At 38.1% G+C, this 12,516-nt stretch overlaps 1 protein-coding gene across 1 annotated transcript; it reads left to right on the top strand.

Annotated features, from left to right (window-relative positions):
• Positions 1–2,551: 2,551 nt before the first annotated feature.
• On the top strand, positions 2,552–12,508 carry eIF2Balpha (eukaryotic translation initiation factor 2B subunit alpha). Its single transcript, XM_019045231.2, has 8 exons — positions 2,552–2,876; positions 3,355–3,456; positions 3,905–4,044; positions 4,924–5,043; positions 10,212–10,324; positions 10,814–10,958; positions 11,529–11,654; positions 12,283–12,508. Exons 1-8 carry the CDS (start codon positions 2,864–2,866, stop codon positions 12,430–12,432), a joined length of 909 nt encoding a protein of 302 aa, XP_018900776.1. The 5' UTR covers positions 2,552–2,863; the 3' UTR covers positions 12,433–12,508.
• The last annotated feature ends 8 nt before the right edge of the window (positions 12,509–12,516 follow it).

Raw genomic sequence — 12,516 nt, 5'->3', positions numbered from 1 at the left:
GCGTGGAAGACAAAGTGGGATAAGTGCAGTTTTTGAAAGAATTGAAATATCAATGACTACAACTAAAACTATTTTTAAAGTATATTCTGTGAAAAATTCACTGCGGAAATCCAATTTTTAAGCATCAAAAAGTGAGTTCAAACTTTCTCTCCTCAATGAGGCTCCATGTAATTTTTAAACTTCAAGCGCTGATCTCTTGAAATAGCAAGAACTGCACTTATGCGCCCTGTCCTCCAAGCCCCTCAATCGTACTCCGTTGGCAAGTATAGGAACCACAAATCCAGGCTCTTCAGTAAAAGCACCTACCTGCATAGGGAAACTCATGGCACATTATACATATGTTGTTTCTAAGATGAGCCCGAAACTGTTGTTCCTAATAGCAAAGTTCAGTCCAATAAAGGAAATTGAGGTGTCTCATTTGGACTACATTTGCAATTTGGAACTATCAATTATAGTCCGGTTTAAAAACAACGTATGTGCCATTAGTTTCCATGCACATAAGTGTTTTTCCAGAAGAGCCAGAATTTATAGTTCCAAATTGCAAAATGCAGTCCATTTCATCGAGTATCAAACACCTGAGGTTTTCCACAAATCGATGGCCAAAGTGCGAAACCGTGTAGGTATCTCCATTGCGATGACTCCAAATGTCCGCTCCTGTTTTTTTTTTTTTTTTTTTTTTTTTTTTTAAAGAAAAAAGCCAACTTTATATCTTGAAATTCATGAGCAGGTACAGAACATTCTGCTGATAGATAGGAAAAATCAAGGAAGTTTTCAAGAAATCACGTTGATTAGTTTGCCGAGGAAAAAATGAAGTAGGTATAACAGGAAGTCCGCAACGTCGTAAACGGATGCATGTGGCTCTCCACTTCGGCCATCGAAATGCCATGCAAATGTTCATGCATCACACCCTTATGATGAACTGGTCCTCCTATCTCCGCACATCACAAGTCTGATTGACTTCATTCCATAATGGTATTAAAATTATACTTATCTCTGGTTTTTTTTGCCACTCTTTATTTTCCAAATCTAGTTTTCCCGGCGTCAATAGGTATATTATTCGCATTTAGTACCTCAAAATTGTTTAAAACCACGCCTCTCCCCCCCAGGTGGATTTTAAACATTTTTCGTGGCATTTCATAGCCCCCTAACATATCCTCTTTTTCAGCTCCTCTGATTGACAACTTCTAGTGCGCTGAGAAAATTTCAGAATATGACGCTAAAAAAACTAGTTTTTTGTTCAGATACATACGGCTGCTTTTTACCAGAGTGGGAGATACTGAGCGGTACCTAGGTACTTTATATTCTGGCTCAGTTTTTTTTTTTTATTTATTATTATTATTATTTTTATTTAATAATGTATTTCATGTGTAAAGGAGAAAAACGATCAAATTCTATATTTTTAATTGGGGTTGAGCCGTAAGCAGTTCAAAAGCAAGGAAAGGTTTTGACTTATTCTTTCAATTATAATTTAAACACATTGTTCATCGTTTCAGTAATATACCCGCCAGTCTAACATTACTCACTCTTTAGTTTGAAAAATTGTTCTTCAGTTCTTGGACTATAATCTAACAAGTCTGCTTAATGATTATATCGCAGCTTAAAAATGTCATTTAAAATCAAGGTCAACTTTGTTAAACCTGAAAATAAATCAAAGGGCTCCAAAGTTTGTCGATTTAAAAGAAGGGTAGGTAGCTGTATGAACTTAAAAGAACTATTATTCTACATTAATCACATTTTTGTCACTTATTGCCGGTTCTCAACTGTTTTTTGAAAGTGATTACAGTCACATACATGTTGTGAAAAATTGATCAAAATTAAGAGCTAGTATTAAAACGCGATTAGTAAATAATAAACTTGTGGATGCACCTTCGCCAACTGGATTATTTCTCCGCTAATTTAAATTTGCCGCCTATTTTTCCCTCTGCAACATCGTCATCATCTGCTATTTACGTCACATCGGGCACCTTCGTTATTATCCGGAAACGTTCGGGCCTAGTCGTAAAGTACACTTCGTGGGTACACCCAGGTGGTCATCATAAATGACCCTGGGAGGTTAACTATTTTGGTTCGGATAGCGCCCGTTAGGCGCGCCCAAGATGATCGAACAAGACAGCAGTGCTGCGCTCTGCATGGCTCTGCGCTAACTTCCTGTTGTTGTTTTGCCTCATTGACGTATAAGGTGCGTTGTCGAAGTCAACTTTCCGTTTGCGTTGGGCTTCTCAACGCTAACGGATATCACGTGACAGTTGACTTACCCGTTGGAAAACGCGTTGTTGGTCGTCTCTGTTGACTAAAAATTGTTGTGTTTTGAATGTGACACCGCGTGCACAATATCATTTAGAGGTTAGCTCAACGCTCTCAACTACCTCCTGAGACCGATGACTTGTTGACTTCCGTTTGGTAAACAGTCCAGGACATCGGGCAATCCCAACGGAAGTCGAACAACGCCGAGCGTTGGGCATCGGGTAATTCCATTGCCCAACGCTCCTCAACAGTTGACTTCGACAACGCAGCTATAATACGATTGTATTATACGTCAATGTTTTGCCTTCGAGGTTATGTTTTCTGTTTCTGTTGTCCAGCTGTCGTGTGATTACTGACTTTTACAGTATATAGGATTTATTGGAATAGTTTTAGGATTTGAAGCGTAAAAAGTGTTTGTTACTATATCGTCTTGAATTTAATAACTTTTTGTGATTGCTCAGTGTTTGCTTTTACCTCTTTCACTCCTTTTTAATGAACGTCTCAGTGCGATGAAGACGAGAGATTGACGATGATGAAATTCTAAGAGTTTCCGAAGACTCTTGATCAGTATGCTCAAACTCAGACTGTGATACGCAATAATTCTATTTCAATAACTAAAATGAATCGAAATGGTAAGCTCTATTCCTAGAAAGCTTCAATCATGAATTTGGCGCAAACGAGACGCTCTGTTAACAATGAACATAAATTTGATCCTCTCGAATTCAGCTGAATTTGTCGCTTTTGCCCAATGAGATTGATCTAAGAGGACCTTGTACTGACTAATCATGAGTTAGAATAGAAAACAACAATCATGTTTGTTACTGGTAACTGTTCTAGAAAAGTTTCATAACTTCATGCCCTGAAGACTGTCATATCACAATTTACACACTTATCAAACAAGTTAACATTCATCTGTAAAAATGAAATTGACAACTAAGTATAAGACATCCTTACTGTATAATGTATTTGAAAGGAAATCATACGTTTAATCTCTTTAAAGATTTCCTCCTTTAAACTCGGACCCGGAAAGCTCAGAGCATTATTTTCAGAAAGCTTTGCATACTATAGTTTTGTTCTATCAGATATAATATTCTACTTTTTCTTCCACAGAAGTTCAGCAGTACTTCCATGGCTTACTTGAAAAAGAGAAACACATGTCAGCAGGAATTGCCGCTATCAAAACCTTACTTAAATTATTAGAACACGATAAGTGTGAGTATTTCTAAGTCTCATTTTCTTGATGAAGTCTGCTCCTTCACTTTATTCATATTTTATATCCTCTCCCATAATAAAAAATAATGGATGTATGTACTGACCCGTCTTTTGTTTTGAAATGTTTTTGCAACTTTATTTTGATTTTACGTATTTAAGTAACAAAATATATCAGGAAAAAGTGTAATTAATCCTGAAGTAGTTTTGGTTGGTCAGGCCACTAAAAAAGCATTAACAATGTGTCTTAAGGGATTAAACTTATCACTGCTATGATTTAAATTTCAGGGTCTAGGTCTGCAAATCAATTAATTTTCACTATTGCGATGACTTTTGGTATTTCTCTCTCTGTCAGATGAGACTTCTTCTCCTAAGCAGGTATAACAATTTATTCAAATGTAGTCAAGTAGGAATAATTTCTGTAATAATTTTCATTATGTTTTCTGTGCAGCGGAAACAGTGCAAGGCCTTGATTCTAATTTACAAGCTGCAATTGATGTAATGCGCAGTTTTGACATGCCAGTCTCAGCAGTAGCATCAGGCTGCGCACTCTTCCTTCGATTTATCACACTTGCCAAACTTGACTTTACGGTAACTCAACCAATTTAATTCCTTCATCTCCCATCAGTTTTAATATTGATAAGCTTGTAGTGGACTGTGAAATGTAGCATTTAAATTCACCAACAGTGCTATACAGGGATGGAAAGTGAAATTTCATAAGGCTTGAATAAATTTCACAAAAGTTGAAATTTATTAATTTTTTTTAGAATTATTAATTAAACCTTTGGAGGTCTGAAAGTGTTTCAGGTGGTCTTTCTGTTGATGCTGCGGTATTATGCTACTCTACTGAAGGTGCCAGACACAAAGGGGGAGGGCAAAAAGGGGAGTTTAGAGAGAAAAACCCCAACCTATCCGCTAAACTAAACGAAAACATTTGCAACGCGCGAATGTTTTAGGCTTAGGGAAAAAAGTTTCAAAATTTAGAATCACTGTTTCTAGGCGTTTCTTGGCATCCTGGATGCATCCCCAAAAGTTTCAAAAAATTTCATGCATGAAATTTACCACGATTAAATTCATGAAAGAACCCCGCACAGACCTTATGGGAAATGGCTCTCTCTACAATCTGATTAAACTTGGATATGTTGTTCAGCTAGTCATTCTGATCCAAAGTTCTGAGGGGCGAAAGAGATCCCACGAGCGGTTTTCAAGATATTCGCCGTTTTATGTGCGTAAATTGAGGTTTTGTTGGCACAGTTGCAAACATTACCTTCAATGCAACATTAAATTCTAGTGCAAGATGTTGAAAGAAAAAAGTAGGAAAAGTTTCTGCAAGCAACACAGTTCTTTTCAGTAAGCACTTTGCAACTCTTTCTGCAGTTTTACTCTGTTATGAAAAAAGTAAGCCCCTCCAAAGTTAAGATTAACTGAACTTTGTGATGATTAAAATAATACGTGATTTTTTATTTGCAGACCAATTTTGAGGAGTGCAAAGACATCATGTTACATCGCGGTGAGGTATTCTTGAAGAAGCTCCTGCAAGCCAGAGGCAAAGTTGCTAAACAAGCCTGTGCCTTTATTTATGATGGCTCGGTAAGTAGTCCAGGTTCTTATGTTCAAAAAAAGCTTCCCGTGGAACGGTAAGTGAAGCAAGTGTGGAAAATATCTTAATCTCTTCATTTCGATGCGTAAAAAAAGAATTTCGATGTTGTCAAGCTCAATTTTGCGTCCAACCCCCCAAAATCAAGATGGCGGCCAAAATGGGGGCTCGGGGGGTGAAAATTATGGAATTTGATTTTGATGTCATGATTGGGGTCAATTCTTATGTAATTTTGGTCGTAGAATCCGAATTTGAGGTCCAAAATACTCTCCGACCCAAAGGGATGCCCCAAATCCAAGATGGCCGCCAAAATCTCCAAGATAGGGTCAAAACTGCGATACGTATGTAAAAGTGCCAAGTAGGGTGTCCTTGGTAGGGTTCTTTGGGTCGGAGATTTCACCTATGATGTCAAAAACTTACCACGGATCCATTGAAGCCCAAAAAAATCAAAATGGCGGCCAAAAGGGCTGCCGTTGCGGGGTGAAATATTTTGTTGAGGCAAACATCGTCGAATGAGGTGTCACTGTATAGGTTTTTTGGGTCGTAGATTCCAAAAATGAGGTCCAAATAACAAAATAAGCTGATAGAAGTTCTCCAAAAGCCAAAATGGCGGCCATAATGGCTGCCGCCCAGGCATTGAACGCGTTTGAACAGTAGGGTGTCCCATTTTGGACGTTAAAAAAAAAAAAAAATGCGAAATCCAACAGAGATACCTGCCAAAAAGTTGTCTCATAGTTAGAAAAAAAAGCAAAAAAAATCTCAGGGTCGTAGCTAAAGTTTGAGTGGTCCCGCAAGGTACTTAAGATGTTTCACCGATTTCTCATCTTGGCAATCTTGGCGATCTTGCAGATTTTTTTTCGGTAAATGCAATCGAGGTAAAAAGTCGCAAATGCGGATAATGAGACTTCTGATACTATATTTTAAGAGAAAAATAACGGTTTGGACCCACGAGGATCAGAATCCCTCGTTCTTAGCTCTCAAAATGCAAAAATCAGCGATTTTAGCATTTTGTAGTCAAACCGCTGCTCGACCGTCGCTCGACTTAAATGTCGCGGCATTTGACGCGCTGTTTCACAATGATCCCATTGTAGGAGTGAAAAGTCCTTCAAGTATGTTCATTAGAGGTGTAAGAGAGTCACTTTGACCAATTTTTGTTGCTTTTAAACATTGAGCTCATCGTTTAAAATGTTTTTTATTTTTTGTTTTTTTTTTGTTTTGTTAATATAATTTTCCTGTTTTTCATCATTTTTTAAAATGGTTTAAAAAGGGCGACTCATCTTACACCAAAATTGAACTCCTTTGGCGAACAATATACGTAGATGGTCAAATACTTCCTCTAAAACAGTTTTTGGATTCAAAGCCTCCCAAAAAAGCCGATGTTGCCATATTTTATCCCCGGAAAACACAAAAAACCGAGTACCTATTTCAGTATTTGGAGGCTGTTCCTCACCGAGCTCATTGAGCAAATTTCAGCAAACCTTGAATTTTCATACGTTATGACCAGATTACTAGTGATTATGTACATGTGTTTATCTATACAGCCTCCCACCGCGGCGCGACGTTGCCATATACCATCGATAAAATTCGATAGAAATCCGCGTTTCCTTAGATTTGAGCCATTTTTTCGGATATTGCACATGGAATACATATGGGTCATTCCACGTCAACGCAACCAAGCTCGAAACCCGACCCCCTCCGATTTGGCTGAAAATTGGTGTACGGGGTCTTTATATCATATTAAGAAACCTATTTTGAAGGGTTTTCCCATCTGACGCCCCGTTCGCGAGATATCGACCCCCAAAGATGGGGTGAATTTTAGCGGTATTCAAAACAGCCCGTTTTAGCGATTCTCATTTTCTCGACTCTCCTCTCTTTGACTCTCCATAGCGAGACTCTTTATCAATCCATCATGCTTTGAAAGAGTGTTTCTAGACCACTTTTTCATGTAGATTCTGAATATGCCATCGAAATTGAGCTTAGAATTATTTAAATGGCCGTAATTCAGGCTTTTTTAAAATTTACTATTTCTTTGCCATTCAATGTTCAAACTGAAATATCCAAAATACAGTCTCTCCGATTTTGTGTGAGTTCTTCATAGAACAGTGCATAGAGCGCGCTAAATATGCTCGTACAAGTAGAGTAACATCCTCGAATTCTTTTTTAGGGGGTCCGGCCCTTCCCGCATTGCAGGGTCCAGCCCTACCTTCTTCAGGACCCAGCCCTACCTTCTCCAGGGCCCAGCCCTATGTGGTTAGTGCTCGGCCCCGCCTCAGGTAGGACTAGGCCCTGAGGCAGGTAGGGCTGAACCTTAACTTCAGCATGGGCCTGCCCCTTCGATGTTTAGGTGAAGCAATTTTACCTACCCCGGGTGTAGGGCCGACCCTGCCCCGCAGGTCCTAACCCTAAACTCGTTTTTTCCGTGGAGATAGAAGGGGATCATACCTTGTGCCAATATCTATTATTTTAAGACCCTGCGCTTATAGACGACCCATTTCTTACGATTTCTAGTCATGATGTTTGTGCACGAGGATGCGACTTTCAAACATTGACCGTGATCTGAGGACCATAAAGAAACAGTGCCACATTTAAAAAACACGGGTTCTCAATGCTGAATTTTTGCCCACCCTTAAACCTAGCCCTCCCCCCCACCCCCGTCCTTTTGGAAGGGTACCGATTGCTAAGAATGCTGCCTCGTAATTTCCCCATTTTTTTCTCAAACCGCAAAATGGAAATTCCTCTACCCTCCCAAAGTCCTTCAAGGAGTTTGCACTCCCTAAGATTTGGAGACATCACAAACATCATGCTTAGAATTCGTAAGAAATGGGTCGTCGATAAGCGCAGGATCTTAAAATAATGATTATTGCCACAAGGTATGATCCCCTTCCATCTCTGAATACTGTATTTTAAGTTTTACATAAGTATTCCATGTGCAATATCCGAAAAAATGGCTCAAATCTAAGGAAACGCGGATTTCTATCGAATTTTATCGATGGTGTAAGATGAGTCGCCCTTTTTAAACCATTTTAAAAAATGATGAAAAACAGGAAAATTATATGGACGTATTTCTACCAAACAGACCTATGTGGAGGTGAGAAATATGGGTGTGCTCGTTAGTTCTCTGACTGTAAGAGTAAATGAGAATAATAAAGCACCAGTGACGTCAGCGGCAATGATCGAGAGCACGCGCGAGGGGGAGATTTCCCGTCGGGGCGCTGTAACTCATGAGCCCTGTCCACAACGCTCTCTTGCCATGCCCGCGGCTCATGCATCTCGCATTCAGTTGGCACATAGGTCTGTTTGATAGAATGTAAAATCCCGCTTTTCCAATTCTACAAAGGAATCACGCCCACTTTCACATTGCTTCTTATGCAGCTTCGACGAGCACACCCATATTTCTCACCTCCACATAGGTCTGTTTGGTAGAAATACGTCCATATTAACAAAACAAAAAATAAAAAACATTTTAAACGATGAGCTCAATGTTTAAAAGCAACAAAAATTGGTCAAAGTGACTCTCTTACACCTCTAATGAACATACTTGAAGGACTTTTCACTCCTACAATGGGATCATTGTGAAACAGCGCGTCAAATGCCGCGACATTTAAGTCGAGCGACGGTCGAGCAGCGGTTTGACTACAAAATGCTAAAATCGCTGATTTTTGCATTTTGAGAGCTAAGAACGAGGGATTCTGATCCTCGTGGGTCCAAACCGTTATTTTTCTCTTAAAATATAGTATCAGAAGTCTCATTATCCGCATTTGCGACTTTTTACCTCGATTGCATTTACCGAAAAAAAATCTGCAAGATCGCCAAGATTGCCAAGATGAGAAATCGGTGAAACATCTTAAGTACCTTGCGGGACCACTCAAACTTTAGCTACGACCCTGAGATTTATTTTGCTTTTTTTTCTAACTATGAGACAACTTTTTGGCAGGTATCTCTGTTGGATTTCGCATTTTTTTTTTTTTTAACGTCCAAAATGGGACACCCTACTGTTCAAACGCGTTCAATGCCTGGGCGGCAGCCATTATGGCCGCCATTTTGGCTTTTGGAGAACTTCTATCAGCTTATTTTGTTATTTGGACCTCATTTTTGGAATCTACGACCCAAAAAACCTATACAGTGACACCTCATTCGACGATGTTTGCCTCAACAAAATATTTCACCCCGCAACGGCAGCCCTTTTGGCCGCCATTTTGATTTTTTTGGGCTTCAATGGATCCGTGGTAAGTTTTTGACATCATAGGTGAAATCTCCGACCCAAAGAACCCTACCAAGGACACCCTACTTGGCACTTTTACATACGTATCGCAGTTTTGACCCTATCTTGGAGATTTTGGCGGCCATCTTGGATTTGGGGCATCCCTTTGGGTCGGAGAGTATTTTGGACCTCAAATTCGGATTCTACGACCAAAATTACATAAGAATTGACCCCAATCATGACATCAAAATCAAATTCCATAATTTTCACCCCCCGAGCCCCCATTTTGGCCGCCATCTTGATTTTGGGGGGTTGGACGCAAAATTGAGCTTGACAACATCGAAATTCTTTTTTTACGCATCGAAATGAAGAGATTAAGATATTTTCCACACTTGCTTCACTTACCGTTCCACGGGAGTACATAAGAACCTGAACTAAAGCTTTGGTTTTTTCATCGATTTCTGATGACTTCTTTGCTTGCCTATGTGTTCTGTTAGAGGTAGTATTTTTTTTTTTTTTTTTTTTTTTTTTGCAAAAGAGGAAAAGAAAATATGCATACTTTATCTGGATAAGATATCTTCCCCCATATTGGTGGTTTAAGTCGAAAATAAAGAAATAAATGAGTACCTTTATTTTTTGTAGACAGTACAATGTTTGAAATCTTGGATGATGTTTAATTTTTCTTGAAAAAGAAAATCAACTAAGATTCACTGTGAATATTTTTCAATAAATCAAGACAATCCATAGAATATTTCAAGGAAAGCCCCTGGCTAGTTGGTGTAAGGCCTGGCACCTCTTTGAAACTGTCTCAGGAGTTCTAGAAGTTTCAATGTTTGTACAGAGTTTTCAAAGAGGTTTCAATTGAAGGTAGTCTCATGGTGCATCTTTAAATTGGAGGCTTAAATGCTGACTCGGAATAGACTTAAAATTCTAATTTCTTCTTTTTTTTCTTTCGGGCAGATTGTCCTTACACATTCAAATTCTCGAGCAGTGTTGCAGACCATGATAGAAGCAGCTAGAGCTAATAAGCGTTTTGAAGTTTACGTCACAGTTTCATCCATCGACAATACTGGGTACGTTCCATTTTATTATGTCAAAATGAAATTCTACGAACAATGAATTCGCTTTGAGAGGTTAATGTAACTAATTTGTCTGTTATAATATTCCAACCTCATAGGATCCAAGATATTTTTAAAGTAAGTTTGAACCTAAAGGAGCTTACTTTCTTTTTAAATCTAAGAGGAAAACGAAAAATGGAAATAAAAACTTTGTGACAGCCTGCCTTAACAAATCTGACTGTACAGTTTATTTGGTATTCTATATCCTGCTGAGTTTTCGTGTTCGCTGTTTATCTCCTTCGATATTTTCATTTTTTTTTTTTTTGGACTCCATCTCTGTCCATATTGACATAGGTTTACAATTTTTTTTCTCCTACTCCTTCTTGGTAACAATGAGTTTTAAAAGAAGGTGACTTTTTATCATCTGCAGTGACTCAATTATTCACTTGCTATTCCCTGGCCCGTAAGTCAAATCAACCCTACTTGAACTCATTATGCTTTCAGAGAAGAAATGCGATTGGCCCTGGAAAAAGAGAATGTGCAGTGTACTTTAATATTGGACTCAGCTGTAGGATACGTGATGGAGAGTGTTGACATGGTGATGGTCGGTGCTGAAAGTGTCGTCGAAAGTGGAGGAATTATTAATAAAGTAAGTGTCTTTCTGAATTTTTCTTGAACATTCGATTTTTAAATTTAACTTCAGGAATGAACGAAAACCGAACAAGAGTCAAAATGTACGAAAATGGTTCTGCAAGGCTAAACTCGTGATCAGTGCATGTCAGTCGCAATGTTTAAAATTTTCGCTCCCATTTTATATTTTCAGGAGGAAAGAAGCGAGCTTTGTTAAACTTAATACATAATATTTTCTAAAAAACTGAGAATAATCTTTTAAGTTTTAAAAAAACTATTATGATTTCAGTGGCGAGGCGTGAATGATCGATAATTGATACTTTCCCATTTGAAGCTAAGGTAAAGAATCGATTATTAAGGTGTTTGTTGCAAACACTCTGTCTATCGATCCTCTTCCATAGTTTGAAGTGGCAGATCAATCGATTTATCGCAAAGCATGCCATGCTTCTGGATGATTTACATCCCTAGAAAATGAAGTATAGAAAGAAATCTGTTACTTTGTAAACCAGGATGCTTGGTCTTCACGTTTAGTCGCCACTGAATGAATTGATTCTAAATTGCTTATCTCTGTCGCTGTTTGTAATTGCAGATTGGAAGTTTCACCATGGCTGTATGTGCTCAAGCAATGAAAAAACCATTTTATGTTCTAACTGAAAGTTTCAAATTTTCCCGGCTGTACCCTTTGAATCAGAGAGATCTTCCTAATGAATTTAAGGTAAATATGTATTGAATTTTATTTTCTTTCTCTGATCATCATTCATTATCTATGTCAAGAAACGAGAACTTTTCCTTCCTTTATTTTTTACTTTAATTGCTTTATTAGCATAGTCATTGCATGTTTAAAAGTGTAACCTGCTTTAAAAATGAGGATCCTGGTTAACTGATTTTGCTATGATAATGGTTCACTCCTCATAATTAGACCTCATTTCTCAAGAAGAAACTACTATTTCTGGCTTACCCGTGAAAGCACTTATCTGCACAGGGAAAACAATGGCACATTTGTTGTTCCTGAAATGAACCAGCATAGTAGTTCCCTCCTGCAAAATTTTGTTCAAACTATTATTGATCCGAGCATTAAATTTGCTAAGAGTCCATGCCAAATAAGTTTACATTTTTTTGAGTGTGATAGAAGATCAACTGACCTCAATTTAGCATTGAAAATAAATACAAGAATTAAGATGATAGATCTTCTATTGCACCCTAGGAGTGGGTAAACTTATTTTGTGCGGACTTCATAGTAGCAAAGCAAATGGTTAAATTAGGCCTTTTGTATGAAGTTGTTGTGCCTTTCTTAGTTTTGTAAATGTGTAGAAAATGAAAGCACGCCATTTCTTTTGTTTCAGTATCTGTCCAGTAAATTGACCACAGACTTGAAAAAGGAGCATCCGTTCGTTGATTATACTCCTCCGTCTTATATCACGTTATTATTCACGGATTTGGGTATACTTACTCCTTCTGCAGTATCAGATGAACTCATCAAGTTGTATTTATAGTGTGAGAAAGTTTGTTCCTAGGTTTTGTAAAAATTTTTAAGTTAACAAGTAAATTTAAATGGTTTTTCAGTTTAAATTTGTAAT

This window comes from Bemisia tabaci, chromosome 9 (assembly GCF_918797505.1).
Source record: "Bemisia tabaci chromosome 9, PGI_BMITA_v3".
Classification (NCBI taxonomy): domain Eukaryota; kingdom Metazoa; phylum Arthropoda; class Insecta; order Hemiptera; family Aleyrodidae; genus Bemisia; species Bemisia tabaci.
This window is presented reverse-complemented; position numbering and strand designations above follow the sequence as displayed.